Genomic DNA, 24,495 nt, shown 5'->3' with positions numbered 1-24,495 from the left:
GTCGGGTACGAGTTTATGCAGTGTAACATTACTACTTACTACTCTTCTCGGGGGCAGCAGCCGGCGCGAGTGCCACTGCCGGTCCCGTTCTATGCTCATGACGCGGGGATATCGGCATGGCCCAGGTTGGCGAATGCACGCTCCACATTCCGCTTTTAAAAGAAAAACGAAGTGTCCTACTCTGTTGGGCCAGTCCTCGGTAAAGTACTTCACTGAATCTATGTTTTATAGAGTGCGACTGACCTGTTCTGTAGTAGACGATCCGGGGGAAGGAGGAGAGGTGGCAGGTGAGTTAGGTGCTCCGTCTGGTGGACATTATCCTGTATAACGTTTCTTCTCTGGGGTGCCTGCTGTTCTAGCAATGGTGGCGTATAGAAGAGAGAGAGAAACGAATAGGGAAAGGTAGGTAGGTTCACCAAGGACGTACCCAGTTGGCTACTCTACACTTGGGGAAGGGGAAAGGGGAAGAATATAGAAGAATTTCCGTGCAGCAGGAGGGGGGGGGGGGGGTATTCTGTAAGTGTCCACCCAGTGGACATGTCCATTTCGTCTGCTGCTTAAGTTTTGATTGGCTGGGCTAGGGTATGCGTCAGAAGGAGATAGGCGCCCCCAGCCAATCAGCCCTTCAGCAATAGACGAAATGGACATGTGCATTAGGTGGACACTTACAGAATACCTCCCCAGGAGTGCATTTGCGAACGGATGCTTTTTTCTCGTTCTTTTCATTAACAGTACGTGTCTTGAATGGGTGTGTGTGCGTCTGTATGGGAAATGGCTACGAGAACTGCAGCTGCTTCGGAAAGTTCGTGCACCTTTACTCCGTGGCACCTTCCCGTACTCGTAAATACACGCAACGGCACAAAAAAGTTTGTTTTATATTTGTTTGACGACTCTGTTATCACAGGTCTTACTTTTTTATAATATTGATGATATATGCCTGCTCATTTCTGCATTGCTGCAAAGCATAGAGGTTATAATAAATGAAATGAAATTGAAAATGCAAACCGCAATCGCGCTTATGCTTAAACTGCTCACTTTTTTCAAATCAAACACTACTATTAGACGGTGGGAATTGAGTTAAGCAAATGTTTTGATTTCGAGCATTTTGTCGTTACCTACGGCGGATAAGTGTATCTGAATGTGTGACTGATTTAACTTTTCAGTGGATTGGACAACGTGTCAAGCCTCATGTGTGTGCAAGTCCTTAAGAAGATGGCCTCTACTGGGCACACTGTCATCTGTTCTATACACGCTCCTAGCGCCAAGATATTCTCCTACTTTGACAGGGTGAGAGTACTCTGAAACACTTTAGCTGAGTCGAGATGAAAGCGGAATGACTGTCCTAACTTTCACTGCTGCTAATCCCACCTTATTCACGTGGCGCTATCGCGTGTTAAAAGTAGACCGGCGATGGTCACGACGTTCTACCTTGAACACGCGATAGCGCTACGTGAATAATTGATTAATAATTGATCGATTTCACTTCCCGATGCAAGACCTAGACAATGAGAGACGACTCTGTGGACAGATTAGAGTTAATGTTCATCACCTGGGTTTGTTCGACTCGCGCCTAGATATAAGTACACGAGCACCCCTGCATTCAATCTTCAAGGGAACGCCGCCAAAGCAGCGGGTAGTCCATCCCACGACTTCCTGCACCAACTGCCCACTGCTATATTGCTGCATCCAACCTACAGTCGGGTTCAAAGATCTTGAACTAGACCAGCAGGGTGATAACATTGCACGCTGGTAGAAAACAAGTTCCCTGTGGCTGCATTCTGCGATCTGCCACATGCCACAGGTTACTGCGTTTCACCTTTCGCCAAACTCGCATTGGCTGTAAGCAGCTGAAGTTGGGAGGCTACGTGCTGAGAAGTCAGAGAACCGGTTTCTTTCAACCGAAGGTCGGCAGTGAGGGCAGTGATAAAAAAATGCCGCCAGATCCCACGCCCTGTGGGAATCGATGTTATGCGAAGCAGTGTGCGGGGAGCCTACCAAGTTAACGAAACGACACTGAGAGCACCAAGACCAAGGCGGCTGTTTCATGACCTACATGACACGCATGTAATAAGTCCTCAGGAATTCCTTTAGCTACGCCTAAGAGACCTAATGGCGAAAGCCTTAGTCATGCTCATGACTATGACTTCGACCATCAACCTTTAGCATTTTCCTTCACTTAGTACCACATCCAAACCCATTCTATTGGTTTTTGAGTGTTAATCTTTTTTCGCTGAGTCATTGTCATTTTTGCGGAGTCATGCTCATGACTATGGCTTCTACCACCATCCTTTACTAGTTTCCTTCACTTAGTACTCACGTCAGAACCCATTCATTGGTTTTTGAGTGTTAATCTTTTCTCGCTGAGTCATTGTCATTTTTGCCGAACCATGCTCATGACTATGGCTTCTACCACCATCCTTTACTAATTTCCTTCACATAGTACCCTCGTCCGAACCCATTCAGTGGTTTTTGAGTGTTAATATTTTTTTCGCTGGGTCATTGTCATTTTAGGCGGCTGTTTCATGACCTACATGACACGCCTATCTATGTCATGACCTATCACTTATGTTCGTCATACACTGTTGCAATACTATGCCAATTTTGGTACATACCAAGTTAGCCAAACGACCATAAGAGCACCAAGACGTAGGCGACTGTTTTATGACCTACATGATCCGCATGTCATGATATTCATGTCATGACCTATCATTTATGTTCGTCATACACTCTTGTCATACTATGCCAATTTTGGTAAATACCAAGTTAACGAAACGACCATGAGAGCACGAATACGTAGGCGGATAGATAGATAGATAGATAGATAGATAGATAGATAGATAGATAGATAGATAGATAGATAGATAGATAGATAGATAGATAGATAGATAGATAGATAGATAGATAGATAGATAGATAGATAGCTAGATAGATAGATAGATAGATAGATAGATAGATAGATAGATAGATAGATAGATAGATAGATAGATACTGTAAAAGTGGCAAATGTTAGCCAAGAAATGCTTCGGATTTAATAAGCACATGTTCACCCGCAACTCCAAAATTATACTGCCAATTATGTGCATTTTGTTACTGTGTCTCGTTATGAGCGTAAAAGCGCGTGTTACACCAAAGCTTGTACGTGTATAAATAATTGAATCGTCGGCGTGCTTTCACAGCAAGCTGCTTTTATTTACCTCCAATGTGCGGCGTAATGATGTTGTTGCGCAATTTTTCCGTCGACTGTATGGGGTATTGTGCCAACTTAAGTGTGTTTTCCTGTCTTGTTTGCACATCTTCTCAAGCAGATACAATTTTTGCCGCTGGTAGACATATCAGAATTGGCAGGCCAATTTCTTGCTGGAAAAACAACAAAGAAATGAAAATATAATTGAGGCAGCATGAAGCTATTTGACAATCAACAAATCGAAAATACACCGGTGAGCTCGGCGTCGCCGAGACTCGATCGTTCTATCATTGCTGAACCAGCAGTCTTCAGGGCGGTGTTTACACCACCACTAACAAAGATGCCGTAAGTTGGGAATTGCGACACCTGCCGGAAAACAAGGCCGGCGGGCGGGTCTGAAGCAGAGTCCAAGTGGAAAACTCTTGCATGGCGGCGTTGACGACGCGTTCGCGAGACCTTGCACGTATCACGTACTTCCCCGCATCCGCTGGTTTGTTTTGCCGCAGAGGTGTTTTGAATGTCGACAAGAGGTCCTGGTGCCTTTGCGTATCCTACTGTTTCTCTCTCTCTACATGTATGCTTGACTGAGCTCTGGACGGCGAAGTCGACCGTTCCAGCTGCAGCTATAGGAATGGTTGACACAGGTGGACCGACTTCTGCGCAACCTAGTCCGCAACCTATTCATATAAAACACAAAACGGGACAGTGCAAAAGACACGGACGAAGACACTCAGGACGGGAGCATTGCTGACCTGATGTGTATTCATATAGGCTCGCTTTTCTGTTCTAAAAGTATAGTTAGAAGTTTGCGCCCGTCCTGCGTACATACCTTTCTTTTTCCGTGTTTTTCTCGCTGCCCTGTAACGTGTTCTAGAGTGCACCAACTAGCCCAAACAAGAGTTCTACTATTCATATAAGTCGCAGGCTAGGAAGCCCACTACCTAGTATATGAATGATCGCTGTAACTACGGCCTTTCGAGTTGCTCTATCTCATTTCACACGCATGCACGGCCCTTTTCCACTTTCTATTTCAATCTTTCTATTGTCTTCGGGCGTGCGATAAAGAGTCACAGGTGGTCAATATCAATCCAGAGACCTGCACTACGGTGGACCTCATAAGCCACTGCAGAGTTTTTTTTTTATACGCTCACCTGTCGCATCTCTGTCTCACCTGTCGCATTTCTCAGTCTCTCACCTTTCGCATCCCTTTACCGTGCCCCCGGTAAAGGGTAGACAACCGCAGATAATCGCTGGTTAACCTCCCTGTCCTTCCTTGACCTTTCTCTCTCTCTCTCTCTCGCCCGTACGAAGCAAAATGACAATCTTAAGCAAACAAATACGTTTCGTAGCGCAAAATTCTTTTATACCTTCCTACATTACTTTCTTCATATTCCCCTTCTTTCTTTCTCTCTTTCTCTCTCTAAATTTTCTTTATTTGCTGCTCAAGTTGCTCATGCACAAAGAGGGACATCTCTCGCTAACCACCTTACAGGAACGATAGCTTCTGGAGCGCTCATGACAGGTAACCGTTGACAAAGATGCAGGTCGAATGCAGTGTTTACCATACGTAATATGCGAAAAGCTGTCCGTATTACCTGTACTGCCTATACAATACCACCTCGTACACAAAATGCGGTAGATATCGCCAAAGAAGTCACAGAAATAGCTGTAGCCCCGATAATAATGTTACAATGGGTAGACCCCAGAGAGAGCGAGAGAGAGAGAGAAACCTGTTAAATTTAATGAGATGCTGGAGATGTTAGCCTGGCTGTTCGTCTGACATGCTAGTCCAGGCGCTGGATGTTGATTATGATATATACAGTGATAAACACACACACACACGCACGCACGCACGCACGCACACACGCACACGCACGCACACACGCGCACACACACACACACACACACACACACACACACACACACACACACACACACACACACACACACACACACACACACACACACACACACACACACACACACACACACACACACACACACACACACACACACACACACACACACACACACACACACACACACACACACACACACACACACACACTTACACACACACGCTGTAGAGATATTTACAAAGTTTCATTGAGGCGCGTGGCCCGGAAGAACGTCAGCAGTGCTTTAGTGGCGCGTGACGCACAAGCAGTGCTTTGCCATGGGCCGAGAGATCCAAGCTCGAGACCCGTTCAAGGTGTAGTGCTGCCTTCAAAGACTTTCTCTGACGCATAGCGGCACAGAAAGTGCTGCAGGTCATCAGGGGCATTGTATTCAAAGCACATTGGGGAGTCCATCAGTTGTATCTTGCACTTGAAGGAGTTCGTCTAGGCGACGTTGAGTCTGATGCGGTGTAAGCATGATTGGTCTCGTCTGTTGAGGCCTGGTGGCATGTAAAATTCGCAAGATGGATCTATTTTCTATAGACCCCTGTAATCGTACAATGTAGAATATTAGGCCAAATCAAATATAGAAAAACTTCGAATATCAGCAATCAGATGTAAATTGAGCTGCAAGATCTTTTGATTCGCGCTTAAAATCTCGATAACATCCGCAATTTTTGCGAAGGATGCCGTTATATAATTGTCTCCTTTGTGTTCTTTCACATTTCCTCGTTATTTACATTCAGTTTGTATTTTTCTCGAATTGGTGCACGAGCATCGCTGAATAATCTTGCGGAGTGAGCATGCGATAGTCATTCTCTTGCTTTGTTTTCTCTTGTTTCACTTCTTCATTTTCGTTTTTTTGTGTGGTAGATCATTCACAATCACAGCACAAACAGATGTTTGTGCTCAATTAAGTGCTTGCACACAGTAGCCTACAGGTGAACCAAGAGTGTTGTGATTTAGTGGTTCCCCGCCCGCTGTGGCATAGCAGGTAATATTAGAGCTGGCCGTGCGGCCGGAACTGCACACAGTGATCCAAGCTGACCCTGATACCATTTTCATAGGAGCGTGCAAGTATTAGAAACTTTCTAATAACGAATCGAATGTTAGCCTCTTCGATTTGACGCATTTTGTGACGCAATTTACTTTTAAATAATAATTTAGTCTATTAAAGTACTTGCGCTTGGCCTAGAAGAATGAGAAGGTATGCTGCACTTCCGCCCACGTGTGTGCGCGCGTGACGTGGTGCTTGTGGTGCTTGTGTAACGTCGTCTAACGCCATTCGTGGTGGCGGTACTTGTCTAACGTGCGCATCACCTTCGCTGTACATCTACTTTCCCAGGGTGACATGGCGGCGGATTAAAAAAAATATACTTCGTCGACTGTGCGCGCTCAAACAAAAAAAAAAAATGTCAGTTTCGCCCTAAGGGCGAAGCAATGAATGCGATAGCAACACAGCAATGTCATACGAAGTAAGGTGAGCGGCTTTGGTAGCAATATGAATTGTAGTAAACATGACTGATTAAGTAAGCAGGTGTGCTGCGGCGTAAGTAGACCGACATGAAAAGAGACTCGATGACCACGAGAAGGCGCGTGTGAAACGGTGGTGTTGATGAGAAGCGCTTCCCGTGGGCAGCGCGTGCGAAGGGACACACCTGTAGTGCTGCACTGCCGATCCGGGCAGCATTGCAAGTGTAGCGTGCGTTGGAAAATGTGGCACGACTATTACTAACTGAATGAAAAAGCGTGGTGTGAGCGCGCACAAACAAACATGAGTAGATCCCACTGAACGACTGCAGACAACGACTGTCAAAACGCTGGCAGCGAGCGCATATGCCGCAGCGGGCGAAGGTACGTGCGGTCTATCGCTTGAACGGAAACTGAGCGGCGAATGCACGGCGCATAAAGGTCAGAGCCGTGTGGAGATAAGAGACGGTGCGGGCGAGCGACGAGCGCGGTTGTTGGCAGAGTAGAAGTGCCCCCCCCCCCCCCCCCCCGTGCTCCCTCCGGCGCTGGCTTCCCGCCTCCTTGCTTGCGCGTGGGTGATTGAGTGCGTTCGCTCTCCGTGATAGCGCGCGTCCCCGCAGGCTTCCGCTCGGGCATACGGCGCGCGGCGAAGATTTTATCTATAGGGAACCTCACGGCGACGGCGATGGTAGAAATCCGGTTGAAGTGTCCATATAATTGTTATCGCAATAAAATTGCAAACAAAATGCGATAACTTTCATTTCGTCCACAGAGAACATAACTTACTAGAGCAGGCAGCGTCGCTGAGATAGCCAGACTTTATGACTAAACCACGGTTGCTCGTAGTTAACTTTTGTTAAGCCATGACATTCAGCAGAGGGTATTGTTTGGTTCTATTTATAGATGTAGCACCTGTCTCCTCTCATCAGTTTAAATATAAATAAGTGTCACTGCAGCGTACTGTATGCAGTAGTATAGCACCATCTGCTGCTACCAGTCCAATTATAGAGAAAAAGACTGGATGTTTTTTTTTTTTTTGTGCTCTGCCATAGCCACAGATGGCATGCATTTATGGTTTGCTCACGTATGTATACACAGATGTTAATTAGCCCACAAGACTGCCTGTATAAACTTTAAATGATAATACATAAGCGTGTCTGCTTTGGAGAGGCCTGAGTTTGCGAGCACATTGCCTAGTTACTAATGTTTCCTTTGTGCTTTTAATTTAGGCATGCTCGATAATTCACGGTGTAATGACGGAACATTTATAATATTGCCAATACACGGATGTTAAAGCTATTTGATATTAAAGCTGACAGAGCTGTACAATATTTGATAACTATTATAAAAAATTTTGTTTGATTTCATTTGTTTTCGACACTATTCGAATCGGTTAAAAAAAACTGCTTTTGGCACACCCCTACATTTTTAAGAAGTGACGCAGTGGCGGTCGTGTCAGCAGTTGCGCGGTGCTCTCAGCTGTGGCGTGACTCAGAGCGGCAATACGGGCCACAAGATTGTTTATGCCCCAAGTGTAACTTTCCTGTACCACGTGGTCTTGCTAGGCGTCATCTAACGTACTACATTACTACATCTTCACTACATTCGCCTGTACGCTGCGTGCGCAGGACATTACTTATTTTAAAATGGATTTTTTTTCAGCGCGCCGTTGTGTCCCACATGCGATGTTGACGAGGACATAGAGAATTGAATTTGTATTTTGAAGAACGCTTTAAACATGCTACACGAGACACGATTTCAGCTGCGTGATGTTGTTGGACCATGGCAATGTCCGGGTCTCAACTGCGCAGCGTCCCAGTAGAGCACTTTTACTATTTCTGCGAGATGCAGGCCTCAGTGAGATTCTGTAAATAGCTTTTGTTAGTGCATTTGGGGCATGTGTATGTAATAATGTGTACGTTTGCTTTGATATTGTTTTTTTTCTCACTTCCTTTCTTTCGCCCCTTACCATTTCGCCTAAGTTGCGTGCAACGCCTGTCGCTATGTCGGCCTCTCCAAACACAACGTTCTGATTATGTCTGAAAATTTGCCACAAATTACTCCGCATGGCTTTCTATGCAGCTGTACATGGTGTCCCGTGGCCGCTGCATCTACAATGGCCGGGTTGACCAGCTGCTTCCTTTCCTAGCACAACGTGGCTTACACTGCCCCGAGTATCACAACCCCGCCGATTACAGTAAGTTGCAAATAAGACAAACTCAAAGCCCTTGGTGATGGTGCCATGTGCTTGTAAAGCTTCGTAATGAAAACAGCCAAAAACAGAAAGCACTACATTCGAGATCCCCGCCAACATATGGCAAGCTTTGCTCAATGTCTGCGCTTTCTTTGCAAGGGTGGCACACACACCATCATGGCTCTGTCCGATAAACTACAGAATGATGGCTTAGGTTCCTTCTTTGATGGCTCACGTTCCATCTGCCTTCAGATCATGCACAGACTCGGCGAAAAATCTCGAAGCTACAGCCCGCGCGGAACCGCAGCCGTCTTCTGGCCGCTTGCTGTGCCACTTGTGAAACTTTGTGTTTCCCGAAGCTGTAGGTACTGCTAAGAGCATTCCTACTCATTTTCTTGAGCTTTGGAGTGCCCATTCTTTCCGGCCGTAGACATAAGCAGTTGCTTCGTTCCACATCACAGTCTTTTGAAAACGTTAATTAAAGACTACACGTTCGCCTGATGTACTTTGGTATTTACGGCATAATGGCTCAAGACGGCCCATGACGTGTGCAAATGACTGAGCTTATGACTGAAATGACTGAAATGACTTATTCAGCGTTCGGTTTCCGTTCCTCGCGGATTGTCAGAGAGTAGGGCTCGATCTCCAATCCCGTCGCTATTTTTTAAGCGAAGCTTTATAGGCTCAGAAGTTTCGGCGGCGGTGGTGGCGGTGGTGGTGGCGGTGTCACGCTGAAAACAGGGTCGATCCTGGCGATTGTGCAGAAAGGGTCCAAGCTCATTGGTACATACCAGGGACGAAAAAGAAAGAGAGAAAGAGAGGAAGAAAGAGATAGAGAGAGAGAAAGTGAGACCGAGAGAAAGAGAGAGGGAAAGAAAGAAAGAAATAGAGAGAGAAAGAAAAAAAGAGAAAAAAATCACCACGAAGGTCAGAGAAACAAAGAAAGAGACAAAGAAAGAGAAATAGAAAGAGATAAATAAATAAAGAGAGAGAGAAAGGAAGAGAGAGAAAGGGAGAGAGAAAGAAAGAGAAATCACCACGAAGGTCAGATAAATACACGACAAGCTTCGCTTACCCCCCTTTTATTGCTATAGCAGTTATATGGACACTCCAAAGCGGATTTCTTCCACCGCCGGGAGGTTCCGTATGACGTCAACGGCGATGAAATCGTCGCCGCGCTCCGGACGCCTTATGTGCGAGTGAAAGGGCGCGAGGGACGCGCGCTTTCACGAAGAGCGAACGCACGTCGGAGAGCAAATGCGCGTTCTGCGCCGTGCTCCCTGAAGGGCTGCAGAATTAAGCGTCTCTTTCCTCCTTTACAATATAGAGACCAAACGCGACTTCTTCCGTCGTGCGAAAGGCCGTTGGGGGCCGGGAGGGAGGGAGGGGAAGCGACGTTTAGCTGCGGCACCAAATGCGTATTTATATAGAAACGTTGCGAGGCGAGAAGGTGGGTAAGATTTCCGACGCTGCTTGACGAGTGTCCCATTCTGATCCCGTCGAAAACCTCCGAGCCGCCCCCAGAGGCACCGGCAACAGTTCTGCGCGTTGCTGGTACTGCTGCATGTCCAAGTTTATACAGCTGATAAAACTACTATCCTTACTCTGTACAGCTCTGTACTAATTTGCTATCGCAATTGATGCTTCGCCTTTCGGGTGAAACTGCGACAAAATTTTTCTGGACAGGGGAAGGGCTGGTAATTTTTATTCACTATTTCCATAATCTTTTTGCGTGAATGGAGCATACAAATGCCAGATATTCGTATTCTTTTCTTTTCGCAGTCTGTGAGCTAGCTTCGGAAGAGCACAGCGACCACTGCGATAGACTAAGCGCCGAGTTCCGGATTCCAGTGCGTTCCGCCGAGCAAGGCGTCGATTACAGCAGCACGACTATTTATGGCGGAAAAGTCATGACGGAGCAGGTGAGATACTTAATAATATGAATGACAATTTCTATACGTCCCACACTTGCACCGAGTGCTATTAGCGCCGCACATGCAATGCAAATTTCAAGGAACGTACCAATTAATCTCATTTAACACCTCACTTCGCTGCGGCTAGCTAATCATTCGTAGTGGCTGGAAGTATTGTGGCTAGTTTTATTTCTAAGTGCCAAATGTTTCCTTCATCTAAAGCGTCCCTAGTACCTTTTACTTTATTCACGTGCTGTTACAGTTTGTTGTGATCGAGGACAGGTTGCCGGAAATTGACGGCTTCTTTGCCAGTAGGGGGGGGGGGGGGGGGGGGGTGTTGAGTGAAGAATCGCTGCTCGAAGTAGCGAACTGAGTTGTGATTGCCTACGACGAATTATTGCGAATGCCAAGTTCGCACATCAATTTCAAGAACGTAAATTTAAAGCATCACTTTAATGCATTAGCAACTATATGGATACTCGAGGATCATTCGTGACGTCGCAGGCGCCGTCACCGCCATGTGGTCCCGGGTGTGACAGCGCATGCGCGTCTGGTGTGCGGAGGTGGTTGCAGGTCACGTGATCTGCTGAGTACACGGAGGTGCGACGAAGTGAAACGGTAAAAAAAATGTCACAGTTTCGCCCTAAGGGCGAAGCAATGAATGCGATAGCAACACAGCAATGTCATGCGAAGTAAGGTGAGCGGCTTTGGTAACAATATGAATTGTAGTAAACATGAGCTGATTAAGTAAGCAGGTGTGCTGCGGCGTAAGTAGACCGACATGAAGAGAGACTCGATGACCACGAGAAGGCGCGTGTGAAACGGTGGTGTTGATGAGAAGCGCTTCCCGTGGGCAGCGCGTGCGAAGGGACACACCTGTAGCGCTGCACTGCCGATCCGGGCAGCATTGCATGTGTAGCGTGCGTTGGAAAATGTGGCCCGACTATTACTAACTGAATGAACAAACGTGGTGTGAGCGCGCACAAACAAACACGAATAGATCACACTGAATGACTGCAGACAACGACTGTCAAAACGCTGGCAGCAAGCATACGCCGCTGCGGGCGAAGGTACGTGCGGTCTATCGCTGCAACGGAAACTGAGCGGCGAATGCACGGCGCATAAAGGTCAGAGCCGTGTGGAGATAAGAGATGGTGCGGACGAGCGACGAGCGCGGTTGTTGGCAGAGTAGAAGTGCGCCCCCCCCCCCCCCCCCCCCCGCTCCCTCCGGCGCTGGCTTCCTGCTTCCTTGCTTGCGCGTGGGAGATTGAGTGCGTTCGCTCTCCGTGATAGCGCGCGTCCCCGCACGCTTCCGCCGCTCGGGCATACGGCGCGCGGCGAAGATTTTATCTATAGGGAACCTCACGGCGACGGCGACGGCGACGCCGACGGCAGAAATCCGGTTGAAGTGTCCATATAATTGCTATCGCAATAAAAAAAAGCGGCAGCACAGAACGCTCGCCTCGGGTCAAGCACGCGCACTCCCTGCTGCCGGCTCTCCTCACCGCGCAGGTGTTGGGACCACGAGTGCTCGCAGTCATCGATGAACTATGTTCACGTGTGCTTTTGCGTGCGTGACACCGCACGTGTGTTTAGTTACAAGCACATGTTTGCTGCAATTTATATTGCGCATAAAACAATGAGCCTTGATTCGTGTAATATTTTTATAATTTTGATATTGCTGTCAGACTGCGGCGTTCTTATCGCGAGAAGGCATTATGACGGCGCAAATAAAAGGAAGAACTCCAAGAAAGAAACTCTGAACGGTGTGAACGTTGATTAAGTTACGTGATGGTATTAGAAATATTGGCAACTTGTGTTGGCTTTATCTCCTTTGTAATGAAAAAAAACAACAACATTATAACTGCATTGGTGGCACGCATGCAGGCCAGAATGCTCTTAGCATAATATTGTAGCCGCGGCTGCTGCTGAGTTCTTCGCTCTCCTCCTCTTCTTTCTCCTCTTTGCCACGTTACAATCCTAGTCTTCACCTGTGAATAAACATCGATCATCCGTAACAATATGTTTGACTTCGAGGCTGTCAAGACTTAGCCGGTGTTTGAGTGAACGCGGAAGTAGAAAACATGAAGCTCTGTTAGTGTTTCTGGTTTCCGTGCATTCCCTGCCTCTTTGCATGTCTTTGCATTTAGTCACACTGGCGATGTGTTTTTCCTTAGTTGAACTGGAATGCTTAGAGTGGCTTCAAAACCATTAAGTGCGCATGTTTTATTTGTTGTTTTATCTCAGCTCGAATGATTACCTCGTTATCGAAATACATTTTTATTGCTGGTAATTTACGCTTTATTTTTCCTTTGGAAGTGGGAGTAAGATGTTTTATCGTTGTTATAAAGTGCTAAACTGATGTTTTTCAATGTTCCTGCTGTGCTAATTTGCTGTGTTTGTTGGTCTCATATAATTTGCTATGCATAACCTGTAATAACTCAATTTTATATGTCTATATATAATGTTTTTGTAAGATTTCGTATTCTCGGCAATGTTGTATTCATCTCTATTATATACTCAGTGAGGCGGTTTTAGTACTTGCATATATAAAAATAATTAATTACGTATCGCGTATTAGAAGGCTCACGAGGGCGTTATCGTTTGGCGTTTCACTCAAGGGAAACAAATGAATAACGAAGAAGTAGTAAATATTTGTAATGGAGTGGTGTTATGCAGTCGAAACAACCGTACATTATGAAAGTATGTTTACATGCTATATGCAGTTCCTTATAAGCTGTTTTCACTGCGCTTTTCACCCAGGAAAGAGCAGAGCGGTACCGGATGTACTCGTTTAAAGTCAACCAGCTCCGGCAGTTCCGGATATTGTTCAAGAGATGCTGGTTATCCATTATCCGAAATAAGGTGCGTATTTGAAAGCTTCATGATTTTGAGCCAACGGCCGTGTGCATACAATATACTACACTACATGTCGCGCTTCTATGTCTAGATGTGGCATAGCATTTCAGAAGAGATTACGCTCATCATACATGGGCGTGGCACATAATAGTGTTGCTAAATCAAACTGAATATCACAGGCATGATATTGTAGCGAGAGCTACGCTGGCCGCATTCTCGCCGTTTCGCTGTGGCCGGTGGCCGCACCACGAGCTGAGCCGTTGCCTAGCAACCGCGCCATCTGGCTTCGTCTGCTCGAGTTACCACGGCGCGGCGACGCGCCGCCGCAGTTGTGTTGCAAGCGTTCGCCGCTTGCATCTGGCATGACATCAGAGGAGGAACCGGCGTTGCATCGTATATATAGAAGGGGCGGCTCAGTGGGATTCGTCGGCAGATATGGAAAGTGAGTCGCAGAGAGTGAAACAAGCCAGGCTTCATCGTCGGAACGAAACCAAGAGGAGGCAGCAGCCGAGGAGACGGAGGAAGAACGAGCTGCACGCCTCGAGAAGCATCGTAAGCACGAAGCGGCCAAGCGAGTGGATTCAGATGAGGATAACGCCCGAAACGTGTTCAAGTCACTGGACGACAACCCCTTATCCTCCCGCCTCACCGACCATCGGGCCGTCTTTGTGGTAATTGAGAAACAACAAGATGAAGACTTTAAAATAAATGCGTTACACTTTAAAAATGTCTAGTCTTTAATGTAACCACAACATAAAACGAGAGGTAACAATCAAACCTAAACACTCAGACGTACGAAGCTAAACGATAAACATGTAACCGTCGAGAGAACCGCGCTAAACAATAAGATTAACCGTACCTCTCGCTACGCACACCCAGGCATAACTCAGTTAAGCCACAGCCATTTTCTTTTTTTTTTTTTTTGTGTGTGTAGGGTTGTTTGTGACAAATGCAAGACAGTGCTCCGCCATCTGGCGCAAGAAAGATAAAACAACGCAGGGGCGGAGAGCACGAAAATTTGTCACACGTAAACGATGTTCTATGACTTACGCTAGACTCTCTAACTAGCACCGCTTTAAGCCGTAGTAAATATGTACAGGGACTGAGGCTATGTCCGCTATAACAACGCATGATTTGGCGAGCGAAACGCGGAGAACCAACCCGGCCAAAGTCGGCGGCAAAAGGAAGTTTAAAGCGAAGCTTTCTTTGCGAACGCGTCCAGACTTTCCAGGGCCAATAGAATCACGCTAGTACGCCGGAACCCGCAGGTTCGCTATATAGGTAACGGTGCGACATCATGACCTGGAGCAGGCCTGTAAGTAAATTGCTCTGTTAATGACTGTCCCAACTGTATTGACGCAGGTGGCGACCATGCTGCGTTTGCTGGCGTACGCGGCGTTTGCGCTGATGACCATCGTCCTTTTCTACGACATCGGCAGCAGCGCCACCACGGTAGTGCACAGCGTGAAGCTCTACTTCGTCGTGGTCTGCATTTGCGTCGTCCAGACTGTATTCCCTTCGACAGTTGTATGTGCGTACATCAACAGAGATGCGGTTGAACTCTCGATTGTATCCCTTTCTCTGCTTGGCGGGGCGTTATTCAACTGGCGTGTTGCCTCGATTCCTCATTTCAGGGCTCATAAGGTCTGACGGCCTGCCTACATAATAGACTGAGAAAGTTGCTTACTATACTGCTGGATTGTGTACGCGGAATACTGCGCTTGCTCGCATCTCCTCTCTTTCTTTTTTTTATCCCCCTCATACCTTCCACTCATGCAGGGGAGCCCAACCAGAAATATTTCTGGTTAACCTACCTGCTTTTGCAGACATTCTTTCTCTCTTTTAGGGGCACCGCGATCTGCTGTAGATCACCCTCTCAGTGTGCTAAAATGTGACAAAGAAACAAAAAGAAAGAAAGAGAGAAAGAACTATCAGGAAGAGACGCAAAAGTTTTTTTTCTCGTTTTTTTCGTGACTTGCATTTGCGTTATACTTAGCCAATTCGCACAGAACTTTGGGTGAACATTTAAAGGGGTGCTGAACCACTCCTCGGGCTTGAAGGGCGGTTCAACGACTTTAACAGATGGTTCAACCACCCCTCTGGTTTGTCGACTTCAACGACAAACCCGCGGGGAAGTTCAACGACTTGATAGTTGGGATTTATTATCCTTGCGAGAGAACGGGAATCAGGCGGTAGCTGGGTCCACGTGTGCTAAGTGCGCAGGAGATGCAAGGGGAAATGAAAGCACGGAAAAAATGGCTCTTGTTGGCGAATACTCCGTTTACGGTGCTCTGACGAAGAAGAGAGCCGAAAAAAAAAAAGCTCCCCAGCGTGATGTCCTTGGGATAAAACGTTGCTTGTGTAGCAGTTATATGATACGTGAATATCCGGCTGAATTTTCTTAGTTTCTTTTTTATGGTGTACACGCAAGGTTAACAAGACTCAGACCGAGTCCTTTGCTACTTGTGTGAATAGTCGCATTGCACTGTCTTCAAAATGTCATTATTCTATGTAAATAGCCGAAGATGGTGTACTTTAACTTTACTCCTAAGCATTGATTAAATTAGCTCGAACTAATGATACATAGTGTATTTTCTTCTTATTTTCTTTACAGTTCCAGTGGAGGTGTCCGTGTTAGTCAGGGAGCAGCGCAATTGTTGGTATGGTCTCAAGATATACTACCTGGCATACTACTTCGCAGAACTGCCGTTTCTCGTAAGTGAGAAGGGTTCTTCACAAACCCACTACATCTTTTTATTGCGATAGCAATTATATGGACACTTCTACGGGATTTTTGCCGTCGGTGTCGTCGTCGCCATCAGGTTCCGTATAGATTCCAAGGGCGATAAAATCGTCGCCGCGCGCCGTACGAGTAAAAGCGCGCGGGGGACGCGCGCTATCACGGAGAGCCAACGCACGGCGGAAAGCAAACGCGATTGTCGCCCAAAAGGCCGTGGGGGTATGGGGGGGAGGGAGGCGGGGCGACGCTGTGCTACGGCACCAAATGCTTATCTTGCAACCCAGCGCAAGGAGAACTGGCAACGCAATCTCCCACGCGAAAGCAAAAAAAAAAAAAAAAATGTCACAGTTTCGCCCTAAGGGCGAAGCAATGAATGCGATAGCAACACAGATTGTCATACGAAGTAAGGTGAGCGGCTTTGGTAGAAATATGAATTGTAGTAAACAATGAGCTGATTAAGTAAGCAGGTGTGCTGCGGCGTAAGTAGACCGACATGAAGAGAGATTCGATGACCACGAGAAGGCGCGTGTGAAACGGTGGTGTTGATGAGAAGCGCTGCCCGTGGGCAGCGCGTGCGAAGGGACACACCTGTAGCGCTGCACTGCCGATCCGGGCAGCATTGCATGTGTAGCGTGCGTTGGAAAATGTGGCCCGACTATTACTAACTGTGGTGTGAGCGCGCACAAACAAACATGAATAGATCTCACTGAATGACTGCAGACAACGACTGTCAAAACGCTGGCAGCAAGCGCATATACGCCGCAGCGGGCGAAGGTACGTGCGGTCTATCGCTTCAACGGAAACTGAGTGGCGAATGCACAGTGCATAAAGGTCAGAGCCATGTGGAGATAAGAGACGGTGCGAGCGAGCGATGCGCGCGGTTGTTGGCAGAGTATAATTGCGCCCCCCCCCGCTCCCTCCGGCGCTCGCTTCCCGCTTCCTTGCTTGCGCGTGGAAGATTGAGTGCGTTTGCTCTCCGTGACAGCGTGCGTCCCCGAACGCTTCCGCTCGGGCATATGGCGCGCGGCGAAGATTTTATCTATACGGAACCTCACGGCGACGGCGACGACGACGGCGACGCCGACGGCAGAAATCCGGTGGAAGTGTCCATATAATTGCTATCGCAATAAAAAGCGGGGAGGCGGCGCGGGAGGGACGGGGGGAGCAGCTTCTACTCTGCCAACAAATACGCTTGCACTGGCTGTGGTGCTATCGCCCGCCCCGTCTCTTTATCTCCACCACGGCCGGGCTCGACTGGCGCGCGCACTCGCTTCTTAAGAAGCGAGCGAGGGCGCGCGCCAGTCGAGCCCGGCCGTGTCTCCACACGGCTCTGGCCTTTATCCGCTGTCCATTCGCCGCTCAGTTTCCGTTGAAGCGATAGACCGCACGATTCTTCGCCCGCTGCAGCGGCCGCGCCAGCGTTTTGACAGTTGTCTGTGGTCATTCAGTGTGATCTATTCATGTTTGCTTGTGCTGGATGACACCACGCTTGTCAATTCAGTTAGAAAGCGAATGTGTCCAAGTTTATGCGGCCGATAAAACTACTCTACTATCCGTACTCCGAATAGCTCTCTACTAATTTGCTATCGCAATTGATGCTTCGCCTTTTGGGCGAAACTGCGACATTTTTTTTTTCTTTATCTGATACTCTTCTACCAAGCAGTCAGCATCATGTCACTGCTCATTCGATAAAAATTCAAGCAACCACACTTTCGAAGACACGGACACGTACTTGGGCTACACTTGCAATCCGACTCTATGTTTAACCACCACATCAACTTCGGTTTTGTTTCGGCCTACCGTTTCACTGGACTACTCGATTTGTATAACCTTCGAAACGTTCTTGCCCATATACGCAACCTCGCGTTCGTTGCATTAGTTCGTCGAAATTTTGAATACGCATCTTCCATCTAGGATTAGACGACACTTGCATTACTGGTACCATTAATTTCCGGCAAACACCATATGTTGCATTTGAGCGGAGCATTCACCTTACACTAGCGTTACAAATCAGAAGCATATTTCACTCTTCCACAAACTGTTGCACTGCCCATTTCTTGATGACGACTTGTTCCAGAAACCCACAATCACGTTCTCCTGCCGCGATCACCTTTACAGATCAAAAGCGTTGTGTCGAAAGTGGCATCTCTCAAAGTCTTTTACACAGCGCACGATTCTAGAATGGGCCAGTTTTCAATCACACATTACTACTGAGCCTGTCATCACAAAATTACAAAAGCTAATGCGTTCTATTAGCAATATCTGCTCCGATGCGCAGTCTGTTTTACCTTTGCAATTACTTTTTGGTGTATATCTATGACATTTGTCGTATACTGGGACATGTAAATTCACTGCTACTTCGCTTTTACTGCTCTGTAATAAGTTTAGCACGTTTCGTTTGCTCTGTTGCAGACAATGTTTTATAACAACTTCACTCAAATTCTTCGCAACGCTACGTCCGTGCGCAACCGATATTGCCACCTTCTGGGAGTGCACAGCATAGGAAGATATTAGACAACGTAAAATGTGTGTGACTGGGGCATTTCAAAGAAGGTTTGAGTTTCGATTTCCACTTCCACTGATGTGGTGCCGTAGTTTTAGTGGTGGCGACAGCTCATGGCTCGTATGGCCTGCCGGTTGATGATTCTACAAACTAACCTGTTCTGAGACCTTCGTTGGTCATGAACCTCTGAGCCCTATGTCAAGGCTTCTAGAGCATTGTATCTTTATGTTGTACCCTACTACCATAATAAAGAGGAATTTTAACAGGAAAAGGGTGTGCATGTGTAGAGAAATCAGCATCAGCATCCAAGTCCGGCGTTGAGCAACCTGTTGCTGTCACTTCACCTCATTTTTGGCGACACTGCGAAATAAAACTAAATAGAATTGTGCAGAGTTATATTGCGCAGTCATTCAAGGAGCGCAAGAATTAATTTCAGCGTGAATAACTGCAATGGACACAAAATAGTTGGTAGTCCATTACTAATCTTGTGTTAGTTACAGTTGGTATTTTGGTAAGTGTCAGTAGGGCAAAGAAGACGGAACGACATGACTACAGTGCATGTGTTGTTCCTTGTTAGTCCTCGGATAGTCGTGTTACCAAAATATTGGCACACGCCGTCACATTTGAGCCATCTGCTGTGGCACGTACACGCTTTGGCACGTACACGTACACGCCCGCGACATTACTGGTGGATGTGCTGGGTAAATGCACCTTCGCTCCCAAGTTTCCGCCGTCACTCCTAGCACCTTACAGACAGCCACAGCTCCCACAGCAAGAAGCCGCCACCGCCTACAAGGACTACCACCCGAATTCGTTTCCTTGTCATCGAGACTGGAAATCGCAATGTCAACGACCACTACAAACCAGCCGAGCCAAACCCACGATGCCCAGTATTCTCTCCCGCATGTTTTTCATGCGCCACAGACACCCAGACCGTTCCTCGGAGACACTTTTGAAGATGTTGACGACTGGCTGGACCACTTCGATCGGGTTGCCAGCATCAACGAGTGGGATGATGTTCGCAAGCTGCGGAGAGTTTACTTCTCGTTAGAAGACTCTGCGAAGACGTGGTATCAGAACCATGAGGGTTCCTTTTCGACATGGTATGAGTTTTGCCGACAGCTCCGCGATGCGTACCGCTACGCCGAAAGAAAGGAGAGAGCTGAACAAGCCATCTCTTCTAGGAACCAGTGGCCCAACGAGAGAGTCTCAATGTTTGTCGAGGACATGCTTCGTCTTTTCAGACGCGCAGACCCTGCAATGCCCGAGGAAAAGAAGGTGCGACATTTAATGCGTGGAGTGAAAGAACAGCTTTTCGCCGGACTCGTACGCAATCCACCAACACCTGTACCTGAGTTCGTGAGTTAGCCAACCACGATGGAGCGTATACACTCCAGCAACGGTCGTCACAGTACGAACGCCACGACATCACGGCTACTGCGTGCTCTCTTGGTTCCGACAGCGAGAAGCAGGCCCTCGCAGATTTCATAGGAAGCGTTGTGCGTGACGAACTGCGGCAACTCCAAGCAGTGGCACCAGTGGGCCCCCAACCACCTATGACAGCACTTGGGGACGTCATCTGGAGGGAAATCAGACAGGCGGTGCAACCACTCGCACCACCAAGCCCTGAGGTCCCTGTGCTAACATATGCGGCGGCATTAAGGGCACCTGCACCACAATCTACAGATCCCATCATGCGCACAGTGGACCAGGCTACACATCTGTTCCCGGACACCTCTTCGCATCAGCTACCCGGCTCAAGGTACCCGAGCGTATCTACGTATCGACCACCTGATCACGCAAGACAGAGCGCTACTAAGGCAAGTGTATGGCGCTCGTCGGATAACCGTCCACTATGCTACCGCTGTGTCAAAGCGGGTCACGTGTATCGCGACTGACAACGACGTAAGACTCCACCTGTGCGGCCAACAGGACTGCTACAACCGATAGCAATACCGCATCGGTTGCAATACCGCAATACTTCATCAGATCGGTATGGACTTGCTGGGATCCTTCCCCACGTCTTCGTCCGGCAATCGATGGATTGTGGTCGCTACCGATTACCTAACACGGTACTGTGAAACAAAGGCACTCCCAAAAGCTACCGCAGCAGACATCGCCCATTTTTTCGTGCACAGCATTGTCCTCCGTCACAGAGCGCCAGCTGTCATTACTGATCGTGGGACAGCTTTCACCGCGGAGATGCTACAGGAAGTCTTGAGGCTAAGTGGCACAGCACATCGCAAAACGACGGCTTATCACCCCCAAACAAATGGACTGACTGAACGCCTCAACAAGACAATCGCGGATATGCTGTCAATGTATATGGCCAATGACCACAAGAACTGGGACGATATCCTTCCTTACGTCACTTTTGCGTACAATACCGCAATTCAAGAAAGTACAGTCTTCACACCTTTTCGCTTAGTGCATGGTCGAGAGGTCACCACGATGCTCGACGCCGTGCTCCTACCCGAGAACTTGGGAATGTTTCACACGAATGCGGCCATGTTCGCCCAGCGCGCCGAAGAGGCCCGTCAAATCGCGCGATACCGTATTCAGTGTCGCCAAACCGCAGACGCACGCCGCTACAACCTTCGCCACCGAGAGGTTGCTTACAATCCTGGCGATGAAGTGTGGGTGTGGGCCCCCATCCGACAGCGCGGCCGGTCAGAAAAGTTGCTGCGTCGCTTCTTTGGTCCCTACAAGATTGTACGGCGCCTCAGTGACGTTACCTTCGAGGTTCTCCCAGAAGGCACACCAAGAAACTCTGGTCGGCTTCCTCAAACTGAAGTGGTTCATGTTCCTGGACTAAAACCATATTTTTCGCGCCGTGACTCGACCGTCGAGTGACTATACTACATTGACGACTTAGCGTCATTCATTTTGTTTTTGTTTCTTGTTCGTTTTTGTTGTGTCCTGTGTGTTTTTTTTTTGTTCCATATTTCACAGCAGCATGTTGTTATTTCGCGTTACGACACATTTCTTTCGTTTATATTGTAGCCCACATTTTTATATATATTTGTTTACCCTCATTACAGCATCGAGACAATGCTTCTTTAGGAGAGGGGGTAATGGCACATGCCGTCACATATGAGCCATCTGCTGTGGCACGTACACGCTTGGGGGTTGGAAGAAGAAGAGAACGTTCTTCTTTTTGGTCTGGTTCCGGTAAAGACGTGGACTTCTGGCTTTCTCTGTTGTTTCGCCCTCGACAATATCAACTATAAATCCACTCCAGATCCCCCACTTTAGCCGACGCCCAGTTCTCGCAACCGCGCGTTGGAAGACGGTTTCTTTCTTTGCTATTTTGCCAAGATGATTTATTCTTTTCGTATATCTATATGTTGGTTTGCTGCCTGCAGGTGGTTCCCATATCGTTGTTTATGGGTGCTATTTATTACCCGACGGCGCAACCCCTGGAATTCTGGCGCTTTGCCGCCATGCTGCTGTTCTCCATCCAGCTGTCTGGTGTTTCACAAGCCATTGCGCTCGCCGTGTCAGCGCTCTGCACCGTGCAGGTAAATGTTACATCTCTCTGCAGACGTACTTCTCCTTCTTGCATACTTCTTGCCTGTCATGCATAATCTATCTCAGTCTAATGAACGCCAACTAACAAATATAATGGCCAGAAGTCTCAGAATGTGCCTGGGTGTGCCCCATTCGATGTTGAACAAGCTTGTCATAGCATAAGAGAGGGAACCACCTATCTAGGCTCTTCGCGTGCGAGAAACGTGTCACCATTTTCTCCGTCTGGCACCGCAACATGAAAATAATTCGTTAGGAAGCAAGCTTATACAGAAGAGTGGCAGTATCTATGATACGGTGAGAGCACTACAGAGTAGAGCACTGCACGGGCCGATTTTTCCAGCCCGGGCCCGGCCCGGGCCCGTTTGTACGTTGGGCTGCCCGCCCGAGCCCGATCAAAACTTTTGTGGCGAGACCCGGCCCGGGCCCGGAAATAATCTACATTACCCGCCCGGCCCGGCCCGCCACCCCTTTACCTTAGGCCCGAGCCCGGCCCGAGCCCGGCCCGAAACTGGCCTGAACCCGGCCCGAGACCGAAAAATACATGTTTTTCACAGTTGAGACGCCCGAGAATAACTCGCTGCACATTACATGCGCACCACCAGAAAGCCCGAGCCCGGCACGGGCCCGCGTAAAAAAACCCTAGCCCGGCCCGGGCCCGGGTCAAAAAGCACACGCCGTGCCCGAGCCCGGCCCGAGCCCGTGAAAAAACTGCTCTACCCGTCCGGGCCGGGCTCGGGCTTTCGGGTAAGCCCGAGCCCGTGCAGTGCTCTACTACAGAGTTAATTTCCCCAAGAATCCCGTACTACATGGCCAGACATTAACCCTTGGAGGCTGACGGCGCCTTCAGTGTTGCTGAACGTTCCTGATGTAGAAAAGAAATTTTCAACTCATCCATTGGAGGCAAAATTTCTGTCTCTACTGCTTATGAGTCGACAGCAGGAAGACCACACGTTTGTCTTCACAGATGCATCAATGAGAGAAGTCAGTTCAACTGCTGCATTTTATACCCCAGCATGTGAAGTTAAGATCACTTACCATCTCCCTTACAAAATATCATCCAAATCAGCAGAACCGTTTGGAATATTACAAGCTACAACATTTGTGGCTAAACGCAGTAAAAATTAGGTAATCTACTCTGCCTCCAAGGAAGCCCTGGATATAATATTACAATGCTATTTTCATGGTGACGCCCCATCCTTTGCTATTAATTAAGAAAGTATTGACCCTTGCTCCAGTCATCAGATCCGCTTGCAATGAATACCAAGCCACATTGGAATAACGGGAAATGAAGTCGCGGAGAAAATGGCTGCTACGGTGCATGATTTGATTAAACTCACACTTATACCATTCGCTGTATTCGACGCCAAAACAGCCCTTCAGGAACTGAGACGCAAATTATCAAGGACCATCTGGTTAGATGAGTGGACAAAATCATCATTCTAGTATACTATTCACCTCATATTAAGCTTTTCGCCAAGCTTCAAGATGGAACTATATTTAGATACACTCTTGCACTGCTTACGTCTCGATGTGACGTACACATCCCGTTTTTTATGTCGCTTACGGGTTTTTTGTATCGCTTACTTTATGTCGACACCTGGGAGCCTGTGTAGAATGTTACCTCATCGAAAGTCCACAATTCGACCAACCTCGAGAAAAAAATCGAGATTGTCTGCACGTCTTAGATAGACGACCATTTTCTGCGGAAAAAAATTCTCGGTCCCTGGTCTTGTCCCTATAAACAACAACAAAAAAAGCTGTAAATGTCTTGCGTGAAACTCTTGTGGACAGTGATATCATTAGTTCCTAGTGAATAGTGGAATTAAGTGACATAAATTATGCCTCGCAACGTCATGATGACTGACTTTGTCATACCATTTGACATTTTGTGGCTTTGGCGCGCTTTTATTGCACCACAAACTTCTTTTACGCTCTGATTTTAACTGATGTATTTAATCATGAGCTGAGCAATTGTGCTTGTCACAGGTCACACGCCGACTCTGTATTGTGCATGCATAGATTTACAGTTTATATCAAGACATTTGCATATTTATAGAGTGAGGCTAGGAAGTTTCACTCTGTGCGACTGCGAAAGCTTTTGGCAATTTATTTTTATTTTTCTATTTATTCTGTAGTCTCGTGTGTTTTTAATGTGTGTGTTTGTTAGTTATGATATTGGGACAGCGGGCTCATCAGCAGTCAA

The 24,495-nt window shown here is 47.6% G+C and overlaps 1 protein-coding gene across 3 annotated transcripts in view; it reads left to right on the top strand.

Moving 5' to 3' along the window:
* LOC119456444 (ATP-binding cassette sub-family G member 1-like) overlaps nucleotides 1–24,495 on the top strand; it is a 360,487-nt gene that overhangs the window by 88,780 nt on the left and 247,212 nt on the right. For all 3 annotated transcript variants that reach the window (XM_049669866.1, XM_049669865.1, XM_037718230.2), the window contains 7 exons: nucleotides 1,164–1,287; nucleotides 8,635–8,749; nucleotides 10,529–10,668; nucleotides 13,423–13,524; nucleotides 14,881–15,049; nucleotides 16,133–16,233; nucleotides 22,127–22,282. In XM_049669866.1, the coding sequence (XP_049525823.1) occupies nucleotides 1,164–1,287; nucleotides 8,635–8,749; nucleotides 10,529–10,668; nucleotides 13,423–13,524; nucleotides 14,881–15,049; nucleotides 16,133–16,233; nucleotides 22,127–22,282 (907 nt within the window). The remainder of the gene's footprint in view (nucleotides 1–1,163; nucleotides 1,288–8,634; nucleotides 8,750–10,528; nucleotides 10,669–13,422; nucleotides 13,525–14,880; nucleotides 15,050–16,132; nucleotides 16,234–22,126; nucleotides 22,283–24,495) is intronic.

Source organism: Dermacentor silvarum, chromosome 6 (assembly GCF_013339745.2).
Source record: "Dermacentor silvarum isolate Dsil-2018 chromosome 6, BIME_Dsil_1.4, whole genome shotgun sequence".
Lineage (NCBI taxonomy): Eukaryota > Metazoa > Arthropoda > Arachnida > Ixodida > Ixodidae > Dermacentor > Dermacentor silvarum.
Note: the sequence above shows the minus strand (reverse complement) of the source record. Positions and strands in the feature narration are given on the sequence as shown.